We start from the raw sequence: 27873 nt of genomic DNA, 5'->3' as shown, positions 1-27873 counted from the left end.
AAATAAGAGTAAACAAAATATGAATCCTTTGTTCTTACTACACACACATACAAGCTATAATTGGCCCGAAAGTTAACATCGTTAACAACACAGTGGAATGCCTACTACACACTAAGTTAAGGCTAAATTCAAGCTGTAATTGTCAGACTGTGCCACCTGTTCACTTAAATGAACAGCATTTAAGTGACATCCAATGCCTAGCACTCCCTAGCCTTTGAGACAGGCACAGAGAGGGAGTAGGAGGGACAGTTCTTTAAAATTTTACACAAGTATGGCAACCAAAGAAAGAGAGATGATTAGCCTGACTAAATTAAACAGAACAAACAAAAAGTCTAACTGCCCTCCGTGCACCCAGGACTCTGCCAATGCAGTGCAGAGGAAAGAGGCTCTTGCACTCACTTCTGCCACACCTTCTCCCCCAGATGCACGCTCTTGTAATGCACAGTGAGGTGGTCCCTGCGCCCGAAGCACTTTCCACACTCTTCACACTGATGAGCCTTCTCGCCTGAAAACAAGACCCACATACTTTGTTATCATAATAAGCACTTAAGCTTTATTTTCTTCTTTTTCTCTACAGAAATAATGACCAAACAGTAAGATGATTTGATGGGAAATATACCAGGAAAAAAAAGTTATCCTTTAATCTTACTCATTTCCTAAATATCACTGACGTAAGTATCTTTCCCAAAGAACCTATGCCTAAGTTTATGATGTGGATATTTTGATCATGTACAAAGGAAATTAGTAACTTTCTGTGGAAAACAAGATAAACATTTACTTCAAACCTAAGGTATTGATTAGAAATACATCTAGATATAAACCACTTTGAATGAACATATATTAAATTCAGATGTGCTACTTAGCTACCTAAAAAAGGGACCTGAACATTTTCAGATCTTTGTGTTTTAAGATAGATTCATCTATGGAGATTTCTCAAATTTGCAATGAACCAAAAATATAAATATAAATAATATAAATATAATGGAAAATTCAGTTGATGGTCTATTATTATACATCCAAACAAAGGTTGATATTTAAACATCACTGTCTCAGTACCAATGTGCAATTAATGCATGTGACTTCTAGAAATACAAATTTAGACTTCCCTTACCTGAAATGAAAATGTGTGATGGCAATTAAAATGTCATGAGACTTTTAATCTCTTAGAAGTAACAATGGCTACAATTTGCCTGGATGTGATTATTAAGAACCCTATCTTCACACTTCGTAGTTAAAGAATGTTTTAATAACAATGGTAATCACTTGTTCTACTGTGCTCATAGAGAGAGCACCTTCCATTACTGCACTCACATAATTGGCTACTAACACTTCCTGAACATCAATCTGAGACAAAAATCCCCAGAGTATAAAAATTATAATGTTAAGATCTGAAAAACTGGTCAGGATTATAAAGGTATTCTTTTCCAAACATAAGGCTCAAAACCCAGTACAACAAAAACTTTAACACCCAGTTATAATAATGTGGTTTTAATACACCAAATTTTCACCAGCTTCTCTCATATATATATATATATATATATATATATATATATATATATAAGATCACAGTGAGAAATGTGGTTCTTTCTCCAGCACTGGTACATGAATCAACGTAATATGCAAATTATAAAATGAGAATTTATTCAAAACTAAATTTTAAAATTTCAATAAAGATATCCTACTTATTCCCCTATTTTCAGATGCTTTTACAGAAAGGATTTAAAACAAGCATTGTGAAGGGGTGATCAACAAATGTCAAACTACTAAACCCTAGCTAGTATACACATAAAGCATTGAGGAAACAACAGTACAAAGTAAAACGTACCTGAGTGTATTTTTTTGTGCTTTGTAAGGTGGTCATGGCGAATAAATGTTTTCCCACATTCATCACACTCATATCTCTTGTCATCGTGATGCACTCGCAAGTGAAGCCTACAGAGATAAAGGAAAAGAAACTGCTGAAACTGCTATAGGAAAAAAATACTTGATTTTGAATAAATGATGAAAAAGAATGAAATTAGGCTGTCTGATCAACCATGGTCACATACCATTTGCTTTGCATCAGTGACTTTTAGAGTCCTGCCCTATCTTTTAAACAAAGATCTCAGGGTCTCTATTCACCTTTCTGAAAGAGTACTTTGAATGTGTATATCCCATATCAGTTCTGACACTTCCTCAGTACTTGGATCTTAGATCTACTTATTGACCTGAGTCTCAAGAATATACTTCAGGAATTAGAATCAGACAAATGGATAAGTATACAAATAAGTACACAATGACAGCTACTGACAGTAACCAAATAAAGCATGATTATGCTACTCTGCAAAACTGATACCATACATAAATTGATAGCTGATAAATCACAGTATTCTAAAAGTCCTAACTTATACAAATTACATTTTTACTACTTTCTTTTACACTAAAGAATGGTGCTTCAAATTCAAAGATAAACAACAAAAGGTTTAGGTTATTACATTTTACCTAGTTTGAATCCTTTTTACTCCCACAAAGTTCTTGTACACCAAAGTGAAAGGACTAGCTTTCCTTGTTAAGTCTCTAAAACAAGTCTTGATTTTATATTAGCTAAAGCCAGTCCAATGAAAAGAGAATAATCTCTTCATGATTAAAGATACAACAAATGGAACTATGATTAAAGCCAAAAGATTACAATTTTAGAGCTCATTAATAAAAAATTAAAATTACACATATCTCTTGGTAAATACTAGCAATACAGAGGAAAGCTTGCACATGTTCAGAACCTTCAGGTATGGTTATTCAGATGTAAAACAATTAAATAAGGAACGATGCACATATGGCCATCTAACAGTGAGAACTCCAGAGTCCTTAATCTTATCCTATTCTCACATTAACTTAATGTCAAATTAAGCACAATTTATGTTTCTATAACAAAGGATGAGAAAATACTCAAAGCTTGAAACACCATAGTTTTAATACTACTTTCACTCAAAGGAAAATAATTAAATGTTTAAATAATGAGAGCTCAATAAAGTATTTGGTAAAGTTGTTAAGACAGAAATTCAGAATTTTATACGCAGAATGAAAATAATTAAAGTTGTAGAAACAAAAGTCTAGTCAGTAAAGTGTCTTTCCTAACTACATATCCTAAGGCTTTGATTGAAAGGCACTTAAAGTAAAATAGAACTAAAGCCAGCCTGTAATTTTCCCTCATTTAACACAGGGGAAGGTCAGTTAGCTTACCTGTATGAGCTTCCATGACGAAAACTCTGCCCACAGATACTGCAAAGATGAGGCTTTTCTCCACTATGTATTCTCAAATGTTCTTTCAAAGTAGTTCTGTGTTTAAAAGAAAATTTAAACATATTATATATCCCAGAGTCCTTAATCTTATATTTTACAATACAGATACATACATTATATTCAATTCTTTTAATGCCAATGTACATACTAAATACAGATATCAAACCCCTTACTACAATGGAGAGTTAGAACCTGTAGTTCTAACATTCTGCATTTTTCTACACACCTCAAGGGCTAAGTAAGAATGGACAAAATTACTGAGGGAGAGAGAAGTACTCTTGATTTCTGCTGTCTTTTTCAGCCACCCTGACTTGGTTTTCATGCCAATCTCCTATCAGGTGACTTCAAAAGGCAGACCATGAGCTGGAATCCTGCCAGCAGATGGTGCTAGTCTACAAGAGTCACTGACACTAGACAAGTGAAAGGATATTGGGCCCAGCTCTGTGGAAAATACCCCTGCCCAGGATTCTAAGCTTAATATATAAAAGCAGCTAGAGTAAACACAAAAGTGTCTTTCTCTGTTCATCTTCATTGTATTGTTTTTCCTTTTTGACTTTCAACTTTTTGTATTTATATAAAGTTCTATAAGAGAAAAATACAGTTATTATTTTCTAATCTGTAAAGATGATTTTATATTAAGTATCATAATGATTTCCCAACTTCCCTACTATATTCATAATTTATATTGTTAAATCAGCATTTTTAACTCTAAGTGTAGGGCATGAAGCTTAATTATACTGAAGATTTTAACTTTTGCACAGTGTTTCACAATGTGACTCCAGCGACAAGAAGTTCATAGGCATCCTGCTTTGGCATCCTGGCATTGGGGTTACAGGCATGTGTCACTAAGCTTGGCTTCAAAAATACACAAAAGTCACATCTGCCTTTCAAGACCAGCATTAAGCATTTGCTCAAGTCAGGAGCCAGACGCTGCCACCCTGTCAACATCTGGCTCATCTCATTCTCCTCTGTCCTCAGAAACAACCTCTTACATTTACCATGCCTTTCTGTTTTACTTCTCGCACACACTCTATTGTAGGAGGCAGCACTGACTTTTGAAAGCTGTGTTGCTCACATAGTCCTAACAATGTTGCCGCTGTAGTTAGAACACTAGGGGTCCAAAGATAGAATGCTTCTGCAATTTTAAAGAGTTCACAAGGCCATCATGATATGCCAGAGGATGAAGTAACAAATAAATAGGATATAGTAAGCCAGTCATCTAAAGTTGCAAGTCCTGATTTCTGTAATTTCTTTGTCTTTTACATTTTAAACTAAAGCATAATTCAAGTACCTTACTTCCTAAATAATCTAATTCCTACAGCCTTATTAATCATTTATATCATATGTAAGTGCTTCAACTTTCTGAGTGTGCGGATAACTTTACCTTTCTCGTACTGACTTCCCACAAATAAAGCAAGTCCATTTTCTCTTTCCACCGTGAGTACATTCTATATGGCGTTTTAAATTTCCAGTATCATTGAACTGACGACCACATATATCACATGGAAAGGGTCCTTTAAAAAAAATAGCATGTATTTGAAATTTGAAAATAGATATTAAATTATTCAATAGAGGTATCACAAATTTGTTCCTACCACCATCAGGCAAAAAGGCAAAATCCTAAGTGGTCTGAAATTATGCTTTTATATTCTCTTCCCTTCTAGGTTGTTTATTCCTGAAAGGTATTTCTAGACCCAAGTACAAGGTTTTACCAAAAGAAAAAATTCAAGTTTTGAATACTCTAATGTGTTCATTAACTGAAATGGGCAATTTCTAGTTTCAAACTAGACTGAATCAAAATAGAAAATACTATATGCACAATTTCTATATAAAGCAGCAATCAGGACTTTTGAAAAAATTAAAAAATAAACACTTCATGATTTGGAAATAACCTGCTGTTCACACAGAACAATTTGTCAGCAACACTAAGAAAACAATGTGACACACCTCTGCCCATTCTTACAAAACTAAACTCACAAGTGTCACAGTGACTCACTAGGACACAATGACCTGGTTCTGAATTCTACGATTTACTAACAAAGTAACTGGAGACAGTAAGTTCTACAGACTATGAAGCTAAAACAAAAACACGGTGAAAGGCGAGTGGCAGACACAGCTTAAGGGAACTGTTTGAAGGATGGTAGTTCAGAATCTGCAAAAATAAACTGAAGTAGGAATTACAATGAATTAATCATAAAAGTACAAGGACAAGATTGAGAATTTGAACATGGATTCAGAACCGACTTAAAGCAAATCTGGTCCATGGACACAAGACATTTCTATATTCAAAATGAAATAAGATTTCAAAAGCTTTATTACGAGTAAGTATGCTAAACATATTATTTAAAATGTACATTTCTTTGACCTTGGAATTTGAATGTATTACTCATTAACCCAGTCAACAAATATTTATTGACTCATTCTAAGTACTATGAGACCTCCAGCCTCCTGCACTGAGGGATGAAAAGGTCGGGAAAGCAAGGGCAGTATCTGGACGGTTGAAAATAAAGCCATGAGATAGATGTACTGCCAAGGTGAGCCTATAGGCAAGCACGAGTGAGGCGAAGCATTAACCATCGGCTTGGAGCCTGTTGACTCTTTTCAGTTGTTGTCCCCCAGGGTGAGGAAGAAACAGAGCATCTGCCTTTGTGTTACATATGTGTTACCTGTTAGTGTTCTGCAAAAACACTTTCCCCTCATATTGGATCCTCAGTTTTGCATGTAAGCAGCTTATCTCAACTCTTTATTTGACGGTAAGCTAGAAGCTTACCATCAAGTAGAACTTCAAAAAAACTCCATATACAGGATTTGAACTTCTTGTTAGATTATCTGACTTATCTCACATTTATAAACACACATATGAAGAGCTCTCCTGTGGGCTGGCGAGATGGCTCAGCAATTAAGAATACCAGTTTCTCTTCCAGAGGTCCTGAGTTCGATTCCCAGCAACCACGTGGTGGCTCACAACCATCTGTAAAGAGATCTGATCCTCTCCTCTGCTGTGTCTGAAGGGAAGGACAATGTGCTCACATAAAATAAATAAGTAAGGCTTAAAAAAAAAAACAAAACCCAAAAAACCCTCTCCCTTAGCTGTACACTCCCTCAACAGGACAGACAGTCCTAACAGAAAAGCATACATGTAGTTTTGAATACAACTGGAACTCTTCATCACTAGCAGCGTCACTGCATAGGACAAGTAGACAAGACCCACAAAAGCAAGTACTCTGGAGCCAGAGGTCAAGGGACACGCTGCTTCAGCCATCATTGCAGGTGCTCTGACTCTCAGGAATCACTCATCTGAAGCTTACAACTGTTCACAGCAATGGACGTGTAGAGGTGAGGGTGAAAGCTGGCCTACTACATGTCATTAAACATTTCCTTTGTTGTCTATTCATGATCTTTATGGGACTATGGATGAATCAGGTGCCTTCCCAGGCCATGTATCTGCTCTCGTACTGAACCACATCACCAGCCACCATTCATTAGCATCACTATTTAAGGGGGAAAAAAAAAGAAAAGAGAAGAAGAAATACCTAAGCCTATGTTTAATCTTTTTCTTAAATATAATGAAAAAATATAAACCCATTATTTTATTTCAAAAATAGATTTCTCAAGAGTTCTTGAAAATAATAACTATAGTACTGGAAATAACACATATCCAGAGAAAGAGAATACAAACTCAACACCAATTACAAATAACCTTTGTGATGACTGTTTTGGTTGTCAACTTGACTACATCTGGACTTAACTAAAATCCAAAAACGGAGGGCACAATTGAGAGAGATGTGTGCTTCATGTGAAGTAGGAAGCCTTGAATCTGCATCAGACCTGCTAGAAGCCTGCATTAGGAAATGGAAGGAGGAAGCTTTTGCTCTTTGCCTGCTTGCTCTCACCTTACATTTCTTCACTGGCATTAGAGCCTATTTCTTCAGGATTCCAGCAACTAAAGAAGACCAGTGGAAGCCAAGCAGTGGTGGCTCACGCCTTTAATCCCAGCACTTAGGAGGCAGAGACAGGCAGACCTCTAAGTGTGAGCTAGCCTGGTCTACAGAGAGAGTTCCAGGACAGGCAGGGTTACACACAGAAACCCTATCTTGTAAAACAAACAAACAAGACCAGCTGAGACATCCAGCTTCATGGAATCTGGATTCTTGAATTTTCCATTCATAGCTAGCAACTGTGGAATTAGCTTGAATATAGTCCTCAAGTCATTCTAATAAATCTCCTTTACACACACACACACACACCTATAGATAGACAAACAGCTATAGTTAGATAGATGATACAGAGTCAGAACCCTGACTAATACAATCTTGTTTAATCCATACAGCAACATTTACTAACGTTCTTTGAGATATGTGAAACGTACAAGTTTGAATATTCTTTAGATTCTATAGTAGGTGGCTGAGAAAGACAGTGAAAACCACTTCACTATGAAGTCTTACTCTTTACGTGACACCATACCCGTAAGTTCTTCCTAGTACATGTCACCTCACAGTACCTAAGCATGTGTGAGCAGAGACATATGATGTACTGACCTGCTTGACTATGTGCTGCTCTGTGCTTTAATCAGGAGCCATAATCTCCCTAGACACTTAAGGCAAATTTGTTACATAGGCAGCAGCTGTTTGATAAATGTTTACTACTTTGAATGTTGTCTTTTCCTAGAGTATTTTTCGGTTCTCTTTATAACTAAAACTTTAGCACATCAATTAAACTTCACTGTCTACTGTTTCTGTACATTTTCCTTATCGAGACTACATAAAATAGACTAGGTATAACAGAAAAGTAAGTCATGTTAACAACAGCAGTAACAATTACTTTTAGAAACATCCTGTTCAAAAGCTCTAATAGTCAGTTCAGCATACGCTGATAGAAAAGAATCATGCAGGTTACTTTAAAACTTTTACGCTCTAAGAATACATAGTGGCCTAACTTTATAACTTAGAACTTTATATCTGATATTTTTCAAATAGGGATTACTAAATTCAAGTTGGTATAGAAAATAAGAAACAGAAATGGAGGTAGAATCAAAAAATCTCTTTGCCAGATCACTTTTAACAAAAAAGAAAAAAAAAATCAACTATAGTTTTCAAATCAAAAAGAAATGAGGCTACTAGTTGTCCAATAACAAGCAGGTGCTGGGCTGGGGAAATGGCTCAATGAATAAGAACATTTCCTGAGTAGGAATGAAGACCATTAGTCAACTCACCAGAACCCAGGTCAAAAGATAGGCATGAACAGCACATCTGCAACTCCAATGTTACAGGGCAAGCAAAGACAAGACAGGCTAGCGCTTACTGCTGATCAGCCTAGGTCCAGGCTCAATGAAAGCCACTGTCTACAGGGAATATGGTGGAGTAATAATAATACAGGCCATACAGCACCTTCCTCTGGCTTTTGCATGCACAAAATGAGTGGCACCTGCAAATACACATGTGCATACACCACATACAACCACAAATGTACAAGCACATACACAGTCATTCCTAGAATAAAGTATAAAATTAATTTTCTCACATGTAACACATAATCATTGTGTCTCCAGCTAGAACTTATATTAAATTTAATAGTTGTTTCTATGATGGCTTTTTAGAATTGCTAAGATTGAACTTAGTCAAAAAAAAAAAAAAAAAAAAAAAAACCACTTGGAAAAAGTTAAGCTTAAAAAAGAACACACATGAACTGTACCTTCTAGCAACTAAGTGCCTTCTATATTATAATCACAAAAATCAAATATGCCCCAAATACTCCTAGAACTAACGTCTGATAACTCTTTATGCATGCTGGATAATTTATAACCACTTAGCTACAGCTCCAGCTTCAAGATATGCAATACTCCCCTGTCTGTGGCCAACTTGGACACACACAGCAAGAACAAACATGTGTACAAAAACACATACACACAAACATAATTAAAATAATAAAAATAAATCTTTAAAAAATTAAAAGAATGATCAAGCCAGAGAGATGGCTCAGTAGGGAAAGGTGTTTGCCACTAAATCCCTTAACCTCAGTTCCGTCCTTGGGACCCGCATGGTGGAAAGAGAGACCAAGTCCTACAAGTTGTCTCAATATGACCAGTTAAGCATACTCAAGAATATGTGAAACACACAAATATCTAAGTACTTTTCAAAAAATATTCCCAAAACAACAATAAAAAATAAAAATAAATCCACTAAACAAAAGGCATATAGACTTAACAGAGCACCAAGGACAAATTACAAACACATGAAAAGATGTTCCACACAATGTTTGCAGAAAAATGCAAATAAAAGCAATGATATAGCAAGCAATTATTATTGTAGCTTAAATACAGAGTTCTGATAACACTAAATGTTAAATACTATAGTAATGAAGTTCTAATCCTTGCTGGTGAGAATTCAAAACGGTACAACCATTTTAGATGACAATTACAAGACAAACTGTATACATTCTAACAATCCAATAGAAGTTTTCTTTAAGTTTTTAGGTTTTTATCAACAAAACTTGCAAACAGATAATTACAGCCATTTTACAACTAATCACCAAAACTTGGAAGTTCATCATTTTTTAAAATGCACCATGTGGTGGAGATGCTGATAAGTGATGATGCTATGCATGTACAAAGGGTGATAACCATGTGGTGAGGATGCTGATGAGGGATGATGCTATATATGCACACAGAAGCTGGTAACCATGTGGGGATGCTGATGAGGGATGATGCTATGTTTGCACACAGGCTGGTAACCATGTGTTGGGAAATGCTGATGAGGGATGGTGCTATGTCTGTAGAGGCTGCCTGTATAAGAGCTATCTGCACTTTTTTAATTTTGCCGTGAACCTAAAACTATTTTTGAACAAAAGACATATTTTTGAGATTGTAATTACTCATTTTATATTTCTCTTTTCTCTCTCCAAACAATAAAGATGTTTAAGAGGAAGAAGTATAGTTTAATAGTAGTGAGCTCTTCAAGAGTCAGATAATCAGTAAGTAGATGACTACTTTACAAAAGTATAACTTACCCAGATGGAACTTCTCTTGATGCTTTAACCGTGCAAACCGGGATTTGAAATGTTCTTCACAATAGGTACATTTAAAGGGTTTATCTTGTGAATGCAGAATCATGTGTTCTTCCAAGTGTGGTCTTCGAGTAAAAGATTTCTTACAAATCTAAATGAAAGTGTATATAAAATGTAACTACCTTAATTTAAGCCTTTATTAAAATACAAAGCTCATAACAAGGATAAAACATTTAAGTTCAAGAGAAATATCTTCCAACACAAAACTTACCAAAAGATAATCAATTTTCTAACTGTGCTATGAAAGTGGGAAAACAAGAAATACTGGGAGAATTAGAGGTTCAAATTATGTTAAATTAACCCTAAAGACAGATGAATTAACATGGCTGTAAAATACTCTTAGTATCCTAAGTCTCTATAGCAATTTCTTTTCAAAAAAAAAAAAAAAAGATTTACTTTATACATGTGTTTTGCATGCATATACGTATGTGCACCACATGCATGCCTGGTGCCCATGGAGGTGAGGGCAGTGGATCCCATGGAACTGGTTTATGGATGATTGTGAGATATCATGCAGGTGGCAACAAAATCCGTGTCCTTTGCAAGAGTAGCCAGTGCTCTCTGAACCGCTGAGCCACCTCTCTAGCCCCTGAATATCAATTTTTTAATCCACAAAATAAAGCCAAATTTTACTTCAGGAATTGACATCAGAAATAAAAGAATACTTACTGTTATTATCATAATATTTAACTACGATTGTAATTAAATCACAGAAAATCCCTCAATGTTTATCTTCAAGTTTTCAGAAATAAGAAAAGATGGTATATAAAAATGTGATGTATGGCAGGGACTTAAAAAGAATGAGGCTCTTATAGCAACAGGTAGCAGTACCAACCAGGCACAATTCCAAGATTATTTTATTTAATGCTCAAAAAAACCCTACAGAGCACTCGTAACTATAGCAATATCATCATTTTTAGAGTTGAGGACGATAAAACCTCATAAGGTGAAGGTATTATGTTGTGTAGAATCAAAGAAATTAACTTCAATTTCTTGAAGCCACAATCAGAACCAGTAATGATTCTAAAAGTGTGCTGCATATGCAAGTTTGTCTTTAGAATAAAACATAAATAACAAGCAGTATTATTAAATACTAAACTATATGCAACTAAATAATCGGGCATCACCAAGTTGGCAGCCCTATGAGTCACTGTGAGAGCGCCTTAAAAGCAGACAAGATCATCCAGTAATTTATAACAACTGAGTTCCTTTGACTGACACCACACAGAACCAAAGAAATACCCAGCGAAGCCTTGACCCTACTTTAGATTCCAAACACACAAAAAGATGAAAAACAGGAAAATAGCAGTTTAAAGAGCCTTTTCAACATGGTTTATTATACAGCAACAGACAACCAGGAATGGAAAGTTAACTTTAATACTTTATATTCTGCCACAGAAATGTTAGAGATTGTCATGCATAATTATAAATACAAAGCATAGTAATTTTGCTAATTGTATGCCAGGGACAGATCAGGGAAAACTGCCAACCAAAATAGAATCTTCACTTCTGAAGTCTAAGAAAACTATCACATTACAGGCTAAATTAAAAAAAAAAAAAAAAAAAAATCAATGAACTCTATTTAATAGAGTCTAAAAGTGAGAGAAGTTCCATTATTTTAAAACCCAATTACTTTGATTTTCTAATAAAAATTTCAAATTCTTACATCACATTTCCAACTTTCACTCTTAGTCTTCTTAATGGAAATAAATTCTTGTGCATTTTCAGGATGAAATCTATAAAAGAAATATAATATTGAGAAAATATGTTAAATAAGTCTAAAGTCCATATGAATCTGTCAACAGTAATTTCAAGATCAGACATTATCCCAGTGTGGAACACAAGCTCACACTCAGGAAGCAGAGACTGGAGGATCTAGAATTAGTGGCTAGCCTGGTCTACAAACCAAACTTCTGCTTCAAAACACAAAGAACTAGGTATGATTTGCTTGCTTTTAGTTTTGTACATAAGCTTCCAGAGATCCGCCTTCCTCAGGCTCACGTGTGCTGGATTACAACATCTGCAACTCACCCACCTCAGACACTGACTCTTCTTGTATCTGTGTTTGCAGGTACATGGAGCAAGGCTATAGTCCCATCGTTTTAATAATTTTATACATATATCTAAGTTACACAGAAATTAAGAAAAGTATATTAATTATACTCTTAAGCAAAATCTACATGTTTTCAGGTAATTTTTAGAGTTGGTATTTAACATTGTATTAAATAGTCACAAACTTTTCTGCACTAAAAGTGAAAATGAAAAAAAATTTTTTTAAAGCCATGAATTTCTGAAGGCATACTTGTCAAAACTTGTTTTTTAAAAAAAGGATAATCAGGCTGGCAAGATGGCTCAGCAGTTAAGAGCATTGACTGCTCTTCCGAAGGTCCTGAGTTCAAATCCCAGCAACCACATGGTGGCTCACAACTACCCATAATGAGATCTGACACCCTCTTCTGGTGCATCTGAAGACAGCTACAGTGTACTAATGAATAATAATAATAAATAAAAATCTTAAAAAAAAAAAAGGATAATCACAGTGCATCTTAAACTTTACATTATCAGCCATATACTTGTTGCACTGCCGAAGGGCCTCATCAACAGTGAGAAAAAATATGAACAAACTGCCATTTGCTCTTGTTTGGTCATTTGTTACTTGTGTTTACACCGGAAGGCACAATGACATGGACTCCAGAAGCAGGATACTTGCCTCTTGACGTGCTTGGCTAGTGTCTTCTTGCTTGCGTGCAGCTTGTTACAGTAAGGGCACTTGTGCTCCTTCTTATGAAACTCTACTTCGTTACTGTGCTTCTTTCTGTGAACAGTTAAGTTAGACTTTGTCGAATAACGCTGGTGACAAATATCACACTCAAAAGGCTTCTCACCTGTGTGCACACGGGTGTGGCTCTCATATTTCCCTACAATAGAGAAGAAAATTGAGTTCAACGTATCTGTTCTGCTTTGACGGAAACATCACATTGCAATGAAAAGGCACCATTTAATAACCTTACTATATATACCCAAATTCACATAGGGATCCCGCTAAAGAGAAAACTACTTACCTAAATTTCTAACTGAACGAACCTCAAAGACTCAGCGCTTTGAGCTTAATGCTTAAAGTATACTTTCCCTCAAATGCTTAAGTTGTTAAAAAAAAAAAAAAAAAAGTACTCATTCAGGTATTTCTAAAATCTTAATGGCTGAAATTTTTCTGAAAAAACTGACAAAATTTTAATTTTCAATGTACTTTCAAATGTAAAACTAACTTTTACCATATATCTACTTATCATTTCACGCTGATTATATCCACAATTACTCTTCCTATGAAGATCCACAAACTTGGTGTTTAGGATTGGTAGATCCTAAACAATGTTTACTTTTTTTTTTTCACAAAAGGTATTCTAGAAAGAATGGTACAAACTGAAAATAATTAACAAATAATTAATAGTATGACCTATTTATATAAAAACTCCTTAAGAAACAGAAATAAATGAAGTATAACTATATGAAATGCTAAATCCAACACGTACAGGTAAAATCTGAGCAAGTAAGAAAAGATGAAAGGTATAAAAGGTACCCAGAGTCCCATGTTCCACATGTGACACGCATGCCTTAGATCTTCATCTACACAGACCCTAGCATACAGGCATTTCTAGTAGAACTGACTAAGAAATTTTAACACAGACTGCTCAACAAGAACATTTTGGGGGACTTTTGGGGTAGCTTTGGAAATGTAAATGAAGAAAATACCAAATAAAAAAAAATAAATAAAATATATTTTAAAAAAGGACAGCAAAAAAGAAACAAATAGATCGCCTTAACTTATTTACATTCTTATTTAGCATAAAATTCTTTACATCACTAGAGGCAAAAGCAGTACAGATGACCACAGGTGATCACCTTAGATAGCAAAATGTATGGCCTAGAATAAATGACTTCTCTGCTTCAAATCTACCTTATCCAAACAAAATATATGTATGAATTTTCTCCAGAATGATCTTTATCCTCTTGTACATACATGTATCCAGAAAGCACAGTTAGAACTTGGCCACCTCCTCAGTTACCTATGCCCTAGTTAAGCTAAAAATTAGGCTCTCAGTACCTGACTAAGTAGCACTTTACGGAACTGTATCTAATAAACATAATTCATATATACATGATATTTAAAAGTCTAGTACCTAATAAACACTAATAAATGCCAGCCATTATTATTATTAGTCTCTTTAGTACAGTATTAGAAAGTAATTTATCAACTTCCAAATGCATAAATCTAATTTTTTGGTCCCAAATGTAAAACAAAGAGAAACCTAAAAATATGAGGTGTAAGAAAAAAACATGCAGCAGCTGTTTACTTTCTATAAACATTACTACAGCTGTGAAGATCTTATACCAGTAATTAGTAGCATTTTTATTACATGAAAATCAAGACTTTTTCAATTTTGAAATAAAAATTAAGATATGTTTTGAATATTAAAATCATTAAATAGGAACAGTTAAACTTAAATTTATAATTGACTATTTAAGAAATGACTATTTACCTTCTTAGACCATTAAAAAGATTAATAAAAAAATGTAAACTTAAATAGCTCAAAGTAGGCAAACACAACAGAACGCACGAACGTGCACACGCGTGTGAGTGTGAGAGAGAGAGACAGAGACAGAGAGACAGAGAAAGGGAGAGAATGTGAGGGCACTTGCCCATGTGTATACATGAATGTGAGGGTGCTTGCCCATGTGTACACATGCCAAGACCTGAGTAAAGCACCGAGTGTCTTCTTCAAGGCTCTCCACTTTGCTGTCTTGAAACTGGGTTCTAACTGAACAGTAAATCTGCCTGTTAACTAGTCTGCTGGCCAGCCAGTATTTGAACTCCACCTGTCTCCATCTCTCAATTCTGGACTTACAGGCGCACATAGCCATTCCCAACTTCTTTTTATGTGGGACTCAATCTAAGACTGCTGCTCTTCATATTTGTAGTTCTTTTCCCCATCCCCAAACCTAATGATTTAAAAAAAATGGAAATGTAGTATATTGAATTTTTTTTCTAATTTGAAAGCTTTTTATAATAAAATGTAAATAATTTATAAACGAAGAAAAAATGGAATGATGTCAAAAGACCAAGAAAAATTCTTCTAACATTAAGAATCACAGAAATGAAAAACTTAAATTACAAACTCAAGGTTTATGCACATCCATACTACAGAGCCTATTGTATCCATGGATTTAAAAATCTGAACAAGAACAACAGACACGCCTGAGGGAAAGCGTGCCTCAGAAGATCCAAGTAGGTCTCCAGAGATTAACGCAAAAACAAAAACAAAAACAAAAAAGCAAAATGTTAGCCCCCAATAAATCTCATGTTTAAAGCAATTGGCAGGGGTGTGAGGACAGCCCACAGCAGAAACAACTACTATTCACAATCTATATTCACGTCTTCACTTTTGTGTGATAGATGCTACAATAACAATATATAAAATCAGCATGCTCTCTTCAAACTTATCAGTCTCTATATAAAGAATAAAAACCATCTTATAGTAAAACTGCACATAGCAGTTTTCTGAACTAAATCTAAATATAAACTTTCTCAAAGTAGTAAATCAAAGATGTTTTCACATGAATAAATTTATTTTGATGTGTTTCTAAGTTTATCCCTCAATATGCCTCAGCAAAAATTATTTTTCAAATTTTATATTCAGTTTTTGTGAAGTATCACTAAATTAGCCTGCAGATATTTCTGATATTGTACCCATTCATATAGCATACTCTAAAGAGTACAGAAACAAAATATTTAGTTGTAGAGAATTACAGCAGTGTTACAATTAGCTAAGAACCAAGCAGAGCCCCTATCTAAATAGACTAAATGAACTCATGTTTAATAAAGAGGTAGAGGGGACACAAAACTTCTGTCTCTAGAGTAGGCTGTGATTGATTTACTCCAAAGATTTCAGTTCTCTACAGGAAACAAAAAATATAAATTATCCAAATTTTCTCTCTTACCCCATCTGTCATCTCTCTAGTTTGCTTTTTACCCAGTAGGTTTTTGGTACAAGGGGCAGCAAGGTCAAAGGACTTATATTTACATGAGAATTGGATGAGGAATGGACAGCTGGGAGCCTATGGAGAGACTAACTAGATCAGGAGTGCTACTTGCAGCACCAGAAAGAATAAAAGATCCAAGTAATGGAATCAAACCTCTGGGTTATGTATGGTGCAGCTAATAGTCCCAGCAGAATCTATCTCAGTGCTCATCCCCTGCTCTCATAAACATACTTTATGGCAGCCAAGTTAGGAGGTGATAAAGAAACCAATGGGTCCATACAAGCCAATGTAAGCCCAGGTAGCATCCTTTAAACTTAGTTCAAGTTAGTTAAGAGCTTACAGGCAACTGCTAATGACCTAAAATATGCAGATCATACTAATTGATTGAGCCAGCCTCAATTTAGTTAGACTAGCAAAATGATAATCAAAAACCTAAGATGGACAACTGGAAAATCCTGAAAAAGGAATGAGCATGGTGGTATAAGAACAGCTATTAAATGGTTTTGAGATTAGGCACACAACACATTCCAAGTTTATCTTCTATGTACTCTTTCCATCCTAGCTGTGGTCAGGTGCTCTGTCAATGTTCGCCACAAACGCTGCGCTACCCTCACCCACTGTGCATTACCAACGCCATTCATCTTCCAAATCCAAGCAGCATGGCTTTTGCCCCTCTGCTTCCTTCTTGCCTCCTTGGCTTTCTCATTTCCTTACCTAACTCCGTCTTCACACTGAAGTCAAGATGATCTGGCTGTAACTCTGTCATTCTCTTTTTTTTAAGCTCCCCATCCCCAGCAGTTTCATTAGATAAAAGTAAGCCCCTCTGGATAGCATCCAAGCCATTCCCAAGCTGGCTATATGCCTGTAGTGAACTGACCCTTGCTCACTGATTTCCAAGTCAAATCAGGCTAATTAAAGTTTGTACATACCATAAGCAGGGAGTACAAAGTCTTATATGTATAGGAAAGATTAAATGTTCCCAGGTACCTCAGCCCCCAAAAGCTGCTCTCTCTATATATCCTCATACTGATAGAGCTAGTGACCATTTACTATCAGGATTGACAAGTTTCTTGTGCACATATACTCTTCCCATTGACTAAGTTATTCAAAAGTTGTTTCATTTCTCTGTGTATGAAATAGTAAAATTATTAATAACCATTAAATTGGATTCTGAAAAGTACCCTTAAAAATACATCCAAAAGCAAAAACTTTTTTTCACTGTACAGCCAGTATATACCTACTTTGATAGGAAATGATTACAAATATCTTATAAAACAAATTTTAACCTATGCAAATACCATACATAACCAAGCACAAGATAGTCATATATCAAACTGCATGATTTCTTTTATAAAGTCAGATTACATAAAGTTGTTTTAATCATTTTATGTGCAGAATGTACTTAGCAGTATCATAATCAATGTACATGTAACTCAAAACTACTAGCACTGCTAAGATTAAACAGGTATATAAGTCAAAGCTATATAGAATAACTGCTGAAAGACTGGAGTCTTTCTCCCAAACACAGAACCTGTACCCTGTTAAGAGAAAATTAAGAAAACACAAAAGGGTAAATACCAAGTTATTTCCGATTCACAACAAATTTAAGATAACAAGGAAAACTATGTGCAGAAAATCAGAGCATGTTCCCTTCAAAACTCTTCTTAAACGTTCCTTTCAAAGTTTAGTTTGTAGTGATTACCACTGTTGGGGGAGAGGCACAAGGGTTAAGTGACTAGAGGTTAGCCTTACCTATCCGGTCAAATGTCTTATCACATTTGGGACACTGCAGGATTTTCTTATTGCTGTTCTGAATGATGACGGGAGCTAACCCTTCGTGGATGCTCCCGGCAGAGTCGCCAGCCTCAGGTTCCTCTTCTGCATCATTATCTTTGTCACTCTGCTCCGTGTCAGAGTCTTCATCGGACACTTCCTCCTCCAGCTCTTCGTCTTCGGCATTATATTCACTGCCAGGGTCCTCAGAATCATTTCTATCTGACCTCTCCTTCTCAAAACTTTCTTGATGCAAATTGTCTGACCCGTCCCCACTCTCCTGTTCATCCTCACTGGTGTCCTCAAACTTAACAGGACACTTCCGATTCCTCTTTGACCTCCGGGTAGAAAAACTTCTCTCCAGCATTTTTAACCCATGTTTTTTCCCCAGTAGCAGAGACCTGTGAGTTTTGGCTAAATGATTCTCTAAGGACTTTTTATAGCAGAAATGCCTACTACAAAATTTGCACTGATGATTACTCGACAGTCTTCCAGTTAGTTCATTTAGTGTTTCTTCTGGTGACGACTTTTCAGTCAGTTCGGCCTGAAACGCAGCAACATTCTCATTATTCAGCAGCTTTACCGCATCGATGATGTCCAAAAATTTTGCAGCCTCTAAAACAAGAGGTATTTCGTATTTGTACACAAAAAACTCCGATGTGTAGAGAAACTCAAGCAAATGCTGAAAAACCGAATGCGTTACGTGATCCAGGGTGACAACATCAGTGCTTGGATTTTTGCTCAGACACGCATGAAAATAACTACTGCCGACAGCAACGACCACTTTATGCGCACTAAACTCTTTCCCTTCCACTATGATAAGTAAATCACAGAAAGACGGTTGCTTCTGCCTATCATCGTTCAAATACTTCAGCAAATTCTTATTATACTGCAAAGAACTCAAAAGCTTTCTCTGATCTGGAGAGGGAGGAAGTTCTTGGCAACGCTGGGGAGCTTCGGGGGTTGGTCTTTCTGGAGCCTGAGTATAGGTCACTTGGCCACACTCCACAGCAGCATTTTCTTCCGAAGAGTCTTTATGATAGCCTAGATGGATCTTCTCGTCAAGATTTGAAGTAACCTTTCTCCTTTTCTTCATTGCAATGCGGCAATTTTTGAACAAGAAACTTCATACGTGACTTACGCGATTGATGAAACAAAACTAGATTGTCTTGAACAACAGCTTCTGAAGGGGCGTGCCCCACCGTTTCATGGTCTGCAAAAAGAGTGAGAATCACGTTAAGAGCTCCACCGCATAGCCATCTTAAATAACCAAAGGTGTTGTCAACTAGTCTTTCCTACATTGTAACTAGATTACAAAGTCGACAGTGCATTCACTCCCAGCTAAGATTTTTTTTTAGGGCAGGGAACCAGGAGAGCTGGGCTGGGAAAGACAATCCAACAAAAGAATAGTGTGAAGTGAAGGCACAGCACACCTTCCAGGCCTGATTCACGAAGAAGGTGGAGAGAACACAACCCAGAGAGCACCATCCCGCCGAGACCGCAAACCTGGCAGACTGGCCGGCCCGGACCGCAGTCCCGATTTGGGTGCTGGGACCTTGACAATAAGGCCAGCGCGGCCACGAAACGCAAGTCTCCATTAGCATGCTTTCCCCGGGCGAGCGCGGCATGGCTCCTGAGCGACAGACCTTCCGAAATCCACTAGGCACGGCGGCCCCAGAACGGGAGCAGAGTGGGGTCAGCACGGGCGACGACTGCAGGAAGCCGAGCCTTCCCAGGCCGGGGTTGGCGGGGACCCGCGCTCGCCCGTGACCCTTCCCTCCCAGGCTGCCCGGGGCAAGCGTCCCACAGGCCCATTACCGGGAAGCCCGGGCTCCCGCGCCGGCTCGGGGCCGCCCAGCTCCGATCCCCGCGCGCTCGCGCCCGCGCCCACCCACTTCCGGGTCCGGCCCCCCACCTCAGCCACCTCGGCGGCGCTCCTTCCCCTCGCGGAGTCCCGCCGCCGCCGCCGCTCGCCAGGCAGGCACGTCAGACCCGCGCAGCCGCCCAGCCGCCGCGAGAAGCCGGCGAGCCCCGGCATCCGCCCGAGCGCATGCGCGCGCCTCCAGCCCTGCGCATGCTCCGTGAGCTCTCTTTCCTGTCCTGGGTGCTCTACCAAGGTCCCAGGTCCGTTATACCCGCTTTTCGTGGCTACTGAAGGGCCCTCGTTAACTGAACCAGAAAAACTTGGCTGCGGGAGGGGAAGATCGCTGTGATGAGGGGTTAGGGGGAATTGGCGCCACGACAACTTGTGTGTTTCCAGTGTGTCACCAAACAGCCACCTCCTCCGGAAACCTGCCAGTTTCCAGTCCACAGTGGCAAACACCCAAGTGCTGGCTGGAAGTAGTTGTATGGCTTTCCGACCTACATATGCGTAAAATGTAAGCACACCTAAAATTGTGGGGTTTGTTTTTATTACCTTACTATGAACAGAAGATGTGCATGTAGATGTGAAGCTGAGAAAAGGACAACCAAACCTCTACGGGAGAATAGCCGAGATAGCAGCTTTATTCATAATAGCAAGAAACTGGAAACAATATCGATGTCCCTCAACTGAAGAATGGATAAAGAAAATGTAGTGTGTCTTTAGAATGGAATATTATTCAGCTATCAAAAAGAAAGACACCATGAAAGACCCGTGTGGTATGTATTCAGTTATAATTAGACATTAGCCATAAAGTGCAGAATAACCATTCTACAATCCACAGACCAAAGAAACTGGGCAATAAGGAGGGCCCAAGAGAGTATGTGTGAATCTCACTCAGAAGGGGACACAAAATAGTTACCAGAGGTGAAAGAAGAGAGGGAATTGGGTTGGAGAGGAGGTAATGAGGGAAATGGGGATGGTGATCAGGAGTCGGGGTGCGGAGCTGGAGGATGCTGGTAGTGAGAATGGAAATCAGTAGGGGGGGCATCTCTGGTGACTCCGGTAGACCTGGGATGGGGAGAGGCTGTGGGGAGTCTATAGGGGTAACCCTAGATGAGATTCCTACCAGCGGTGGATATAGAGACTGTAGCCAGGTCGGACTTCCAGAGGAAGAAGGGGGAAATCAACACGCCTACAAAACCTTCAACCCAAAATGTATCTGCCTATAAGATGTGCAGGGATGAAGATGGAGCAGAGACTGGGGTAACTAATGACTGCCCAACTTGAGACCCATCCCACTTGAGAGAGCCAATACCTAACACTATTAATGACACTCTGCTATGCTTGCAGACAGGAACCTAGCATAACTGTCTCCTGAGAGGCTTCATCCAGCAGCAGATGGAAACAGGTTCAGAGACTCATGACCAAACACTGGGTGTAGCTCAGGGATTCTTATTTATGGAAGAGTGGGAGATAGAACTGAGTGAGCCAGAAAGGTCAAGAACGCCACAAGAACACCCACAGAGTCAATTAACCTGGACACATGAGTGCTCACAGAGACTCAACCACCAACCAAAGTGCATGCAGGGCCTGGTCCTAGACTCCTCAAACACACACATTGGTAGCAGATGTGCATGTTGGTCTTCATTTGGTCCCATAACAATTAGAGTCCAGGCTGTCTCTGACTCTCTTGACTGCCATTGCATCCCCTTCTCCTACCTGGACTGCCTGGGTATGTCTCAGTGGGAAAGGAGGTGCTTAGTCCTGTTGGAACTAGATATACCAGGGTGGGATAGTACCCAAGGGGCTTCCCCTTCTCTGAGAAGAGGGGGTGAGGGTAACAGAGGAAAGAATTTATGAGAGGAACTGGAAGGACAGGAGGGATGAGGAGCTGAGATTGGGATGTAATGTGAATTTTAAAAATAAATTATGTAAAGAAAAAAAGGTGTAGAACTCTTATATCACCCAGCACATGTCTGCCTGCATGATGCCATGCTTCCTACCCACCACGATGTTAATGGACTGAACCTCTGAAACTGTAAGCCAGCCCCAACTAAATGTGTGTCTTTGTAAGAGTTGCCTTGGTCATGGTATTTCTTCACAGCAATGAATCCTAACTAAGACAGAGGGAAACCCAAATTGAGGTTTTGACATTAAGCGACTCATAAGGGCTTATTTCCCACTCTATTCTTATGTGGAAAGATGAACCAGCCAGCCTCCTCCGCCTTAGGCTTAAAATCCAGCTTATAGTAAAGATAAACTAGAATCTTTTCTGTTCATGGTTAAATCTGTTTCTCAAGAATTTGGCTATGCTCCACCTGTGGCTGTAACTACTAATGGTTCTGTACTGCCTATTCCAAGGAAGAGAATCATGTCTTTGTTTCATTAAAAAAAAAAAAAAAGTTCTTTAACTATCTTGAAACCATACCTTTGTTCAATAGGTTGTTATGACTACCTTGTTATAACCATCTTGCACTTATGACTTTGTTTCAGGAAGTCATTATGAATAATTTGTTGTGCTTATATTCTTCTCCAATAACCCTGCCTACTGTGATATTTTGCCTGATATGCCCCCCATTTGGAAAGCCCCTACACTTGAGCTATAAAACGTTGTCTTCACATCCACTATTGACCTCTGGAACTCTGCCTTAAGGGGATGCATACTGTGTATACAAATTAAAGAAAGGCTTGTTTAATTAATTGCTTTACTTAATTTGGTCATGATGATTGTTTTGGTGGTCTTTCTATTCCAATCTTTGGGACTGACAAAAGAGATTATCTCTTGAGATAATGACAGAAAGGCTTTTAAGAAGTCATAAAATATTCCAATCAGCCCTTTTAAGTTATGCTCATTCATGAAGGTAGAGATCTCGGGTCAATCACTGTACTGGAGATATAAGTCTCAGTGCATGAACAAGGGGTGGGGCCTTCACTATAATTATGAAATTAAAATATTGCAAAGATGTTTTTAAATTCCTATAGATTCAAGGACAACAGTAAATTAGACTTCACATTGATCTCCTCCCCATTAGCATATATACATTGTATAAGGCATTGGGTTACATAAGAATATGTTCATACAAATATATAAAGTACTTTGAGCATATTCTTACCAGCACTTGCATGCTCTCCCACTCTTTTCCTCTTCCTCTCTGACAGTACAATCATCTGAAAATATCTCTTATAGTCTAAGAGTTTGGAATTTTCGCTGGACCTCACAGCTAATGTTAATAATACACGTTGAAGTCACATAAAATTGCTAATCAACTGAATACTCAAATTGTTTGTTTCACCTGCCTTTGGGAGTAAGATGTAAAAACAGAACATATTTGCCATAGATTTTGCATGTAATGAGCTTTTACAATCTAAAACTAATGTGTATCTTTAATCTTAGACTAATGCATGTACATAATTTTCAGAAAACAACAAATACAGAAATTGAAAAAATCTCCTTAAAATCTACCAGAAAGAATGAAAAGAATTATTTAAGGATATTGGTTTATAAACAAGGCTGCTGGGGTTAGTTGCAATCAGTGACTCAATTTCTTGTAAAACTCAAAAGTTTTCTTCAAAATATTTCATTCCTTCCCCCATGTGATGCTTTCTGTGCTGTTCAATAAATATAGAGCAAAGATCTTTAATAGACAGGCACAAAGTACACACAGACACAAGACAGGCACAAAGCAACAAAAAGATTCAGAAAGTGACCTTTAGGAAGACACAAGGTCAGGCTCATGCAACAGACATAGGATACAAGACACAGGGAACATGAGACAGAGAATTCAAATCTGGACTCACTCTTGGTTAAATGCCTCCAAGGGGGAAGGGAAGTGCTTTCATTTCTTTTCTTAATGTGCCATTGATGCATTATGACACTGTTTGAAATCTAGGAACCACAAATGAGAGAAGACATACAATGTGTGCCAAAGTCTGACTTAATATCCACTTTCTGCAGATGACCTGCTCATTTACATAGAGAAATCTTTTTATAATGATGGTGAGAATGTAAAATAGTCAGCCACTATTAAACTCAGTATAGTGGTTCTTAAAAAAAAAAAACTGAAATTAGATCTACCACATACCCCTGCTATTCCATGCCCTTATCCAAAAGACACAAATCAGCATGTCACATAGTCAGTTGCACATCATTGTCATTTAATAAAACTATTAGCAGTGGTCAGGTTGTGGAAACAACCTGAGTATCAATCAACTTATTTTTCTTTTTAAATTATGGGTATACCTATATATCTCTATGTGAGTTTGTACTGCATATGGAGGGCAGAAAAGAACACTAGAATCCACAGAGCTGTAGTGACAGACACTTGTGTGCTGGAAACGTAACTAGTGTTCTGCAAGCAGCAATTGCTTTTAGCCACTAATCCATTTCTCAAGCCTAGGTCATCAACAGTTTTAACCTTTTTTTTTCCCAAAAGGCAGTCCATAGATTGAAAAATTCATTTGATAAATAACAAAACATCCATGGAAGGAGTTACAGAGACAAAGTTTGGAGCTGTGACGAAAGGATGAACCATCTAGAGACTGCCATACCCAGGGATCCATCCCATAATCAGCCACCAAACGCTGACACCATTGCATACACTAGCAAGATTTTGCTGAAAGGACCCTGAGATAGCTGTCTCTTGTGAGACTATGCAGGGGCCTAGCAAACACGGAAGTGGATGCTCACAGTCAGCTATTGGATGGATCACAGTGCCCCCAATGGAGGAGCTAGAGAAAATACCCAAGGAGCTGGGGGGATCTGCAACCCTATAGGTGGAACAACAACATGAACTAACCAGTACCCCAGAGCTCATGTCTCTAGCTGCATATGTATCAGAAGATGGCCTAGTCGGCCATCACTGGAAAGAGAGGCCCATAGGACTTGCAAACTTTATATGCCCCAGTACAGGGGAATGCCAGGGCCAAAATGTGGGAATGGGTGGGTAGGGTAGTGGGAGGGGAGTGTATTGGGGACTTTTTGGATAGCATTGGAAATGTAAGTGAAATAAATACCTAATAAAAAAAAAGAAGAATGTACACCTAGAATAGTATAAGGAAAGCTAATGAAAATGATAGAATACTCAAAGCTATAGATTATAAAGTAAGAAAATGTTTGAAAAGACAAGCCCATAGATATTAATTTTTTTGTGTGTGGGTGCAGTGTTATCATCCATCTTCTGGCTCCTACCACCAAGTCTTTCCAGCTGTTGTCATGTGTCAGTGTTCTAAGTTACATGGGACAATCAAAGAAATGGGGTCACTTCCGGGTGAAATATGGCATTGCAGGCAGCAAGGAGGAATGGCCTCAATGAGCTGAACCTCGGACAGCTGTTCAAATGCTGTTTGGGGAGGGGGATAAAACAAGCTCCTCATACAAAAGCTTCTGGTCTAAGCTAGATGTTTCATGAAGGAGAACACCACACCACTGCAACTTTAGTCTTCACTGTGTACTGTTTGCAGTACTCAATACTGTAAGACATTCCAGGTCAGGTCTGCCAGGACAGTCTTGTGACCAAAGTCAGGCAAAGGATGGAAAGCTCCTTCAGACAAAAAAAAAAAAAAAAAAAAAAAAGACTCTATAGAAAAAAAAATCACCATTTTCTACAATGATTTCTTCAAGTTCAAAGTACTTTTAAAAACCATCTATTCATTCTGGTGTTAAACACCCTAGGTCCAGTGAAAAACAGCTATTTTCATTCAAATTTTTACTTTAGATATAATGATTCTACCAAACCCACCACAGTCATGTTGGTCCAACCAAGATGAACTCAATCTCTTTGGAACTATAAGCCAAAATAAATCCTCTCTCTACTAAGTTACGTCTGTAGAGGATTCTATCTAAGTACCAGAAAGGAAACTGATACACCATATAATACGGTTTCTTGTCTATCTCACTCATCAGACAAAAATCATATAGGACAAGTTGTATTAATCTCTTACACTGCTGTATTTTAATAACTAGTAAAATACCCAGAGGCTTCATTGTGATACTCACTATCCCAATGAAGACAATGGATGTAGATTACACACTTACATAAATCAACTTGCCCCATATGGAACTGTCAAATAGATGATGCAAGGCCTATGCCTGTCAGTGAAGAGTACAACTATCCCTCACCCATTTGGATACTATCACAATCCTTTTAGAAGAAATTCCATGCAACACAAACAATGACTGAAGTCCTCATGAATAGTCTTAACCCAATTCAGTATTACTTGTTGCACCAAGAGATAACCGATGTAGTCCTTTCACAAACACTGATGTGAAGAACAGGGCTGATAACAACCAGGTACAATGGTACTTTCAACTGCCATACAACCCTATTATAATCAGATTAGTCTTAAAAGTGCATTATTAAGACTAATAATTATAATTATTATTATTAGATTATAATTAAGATTATAATCTTAAAAGTGCATTATTAAGACTTAAAAGGCTTAAGTGTATAAACATCTTGCACCAATGAAAAAGGAAGAGACCTTTTGAAAAGTGACTATAACACTGTCAAGTAAAAACTCCCATGCAAGAGGTGGTATATGAATTGTTAGCCCTAAAGACCATAAAGACTACTTCTATTGTTGCTGCATGCTAGATCTAGACAGTAAGACTCTGCTACTGATGACATTACACACTCTGGTTGTCGGACACAAAGAAATAAAACTGAATTTAGCTGCAAGTTCCCTCCTCACTGGCTGACACTCATAGTACTGAAAGGTGCTCACAAACATTCCTGCTCAACTATAGATCCTATTTGCTACAGTATTGAAATGCCAGGCAGGATTTGCCTATACAACAGTGGCACAATTATCATAGATACAATCAACTTAAGTCCTGCTCTAAAATACATAGGTTCATGACTTGGACTGTAAACCAAAACAAAAATTCATGGCTTAGAAGGTCACAGGCCCCAGGGAGAAAACCACAGCTACTGTTTTATTAAATGAATGTGATATGTATGTCACAGTGCTTTCAAACATTTGTGTTAAGCCCTTAGATCACCATTGCTGTTAGCCTCAACCAGGAAGGGAAGGAAATTTACTTATGGAGTAGCTAGTGTACATTATATCGGTGCTATAGACAACAAATCTATAAACAGCATTATACAAAATGGAGACAAACTGATATTTTTTCCTCTAAAATAATGAATAAGACAAGGATGCTCACTCTTTTCCCCTTATTTAGTACATTTCATGAGGTCTGAGTTAGAGCAACCATAAAAGGAGATATAAAAGTAATAAAATAAAAAAGGGAAAGGCTGAGTTACTCCTTTTTGGAGATGACATGAGTTGATACTATAAGTTAGACAATAATAGTATATTAGAAGACCTTATAGAATCTACTAGAAAACTTGAGATCCATTAAACATAAGTAGTAGGATGAATATATATAGTCTACCTAGAGCTAGCATGCAGTATGCACACACACACACACACACACACACACACACACACACACACACACTATATCCTTTATATATACTATCAATAATCTCAGAGGAAAAAATTAGTAAAATATATAACACTATCTCCAAAAGGTACCTAGAAATAAACCTAACCAAAGATGTGAAAGACCTCAACAATGAAAACTTCGAGACAATGAAAAGAAAATTCCGAGGAGACAACTAGAAGATAGAAAGATTGCCCATGGTCTTGAATTGGCATAATTAATACAATGAAATGGCTATACTACCAAGATTAGCCTAGATATTTAATATAATACCCTTAAATTTTCAATGGCATATTTTACAAATATAGAAAAAGCAATAAATTCATATGGAGCCACGAGTACTCATGAATATTGAAAGCAATTCTAACAAGAAAGAACACAGTTGCAAGTATTAAAATGCCTGACCTCA

The 27873-nt window shown here is 37.6% G+C and overlaps 1 protein-coding gene across 5 annotated transcripts in view; it reads right to left on the bottom strand.

Moving 5' to 3' along the window:
• Zbtb41 (zinc finger and BTB domain containing 41) overlaps window positions 1–20180 on the bottom strand; it is a 29437-nt gene extending 9257 nt beyond the window's left edge. Inside the window, exons 1-9 of one of the 5 annotated variants that reach the window (XM_021161265.3) lie at window positions 20069–20180; window positions 18133–19366; window positions 13052–13259; window positions 12008–12077; window positions 10285–10432; window positions 4664–4793; window positions 3220–3315; window positions 1826–1932; window positions 400–505 (exon numbers count right to left, since the gene is read on the bottom strand). In XM_021161265.3, coding sequence (XP_021016924.1) covers window positions 400–505; window positions 1826–1932; window positions 3220–3315; window positions 4664–4793; window positions 10285–10432; window positions 12008–12077; window positions 13052–13259; window positions 18133–19249 — 1982 coding nt within the window. In that variant the 5' untranslated portion in view covers window positions 19250–19366; window positions 20069–20180. The other 4 variants (XM_029478178.2, XM_029478174.2, XM_029478182.2 and 1 more) reach the window with 4 other exon arrangements.
• Window positions 20181–27873: the final 7693 nt, after the last annotated feature.

The sequence above is a fragment of the Mus caroli genome, unplaced genomic scaffold (genome assembly GCF_978045245.1).
Source record: "Mus caroli unplaced genomic scaffold, Mus_caroli_1 scaffold_1, whole genome shotgun sequence".
Lineage (NCBI taxonomy): Eukaryota > Metazoa > Chordata > Mammalia > Rodentia > Muridae > Mus > Mus caroli.
The sequence above is the reverse complement of the archived record's forward strand: the minus strand, read 5'-3'. Positions and strand labels throughout refer to the sequence as shown.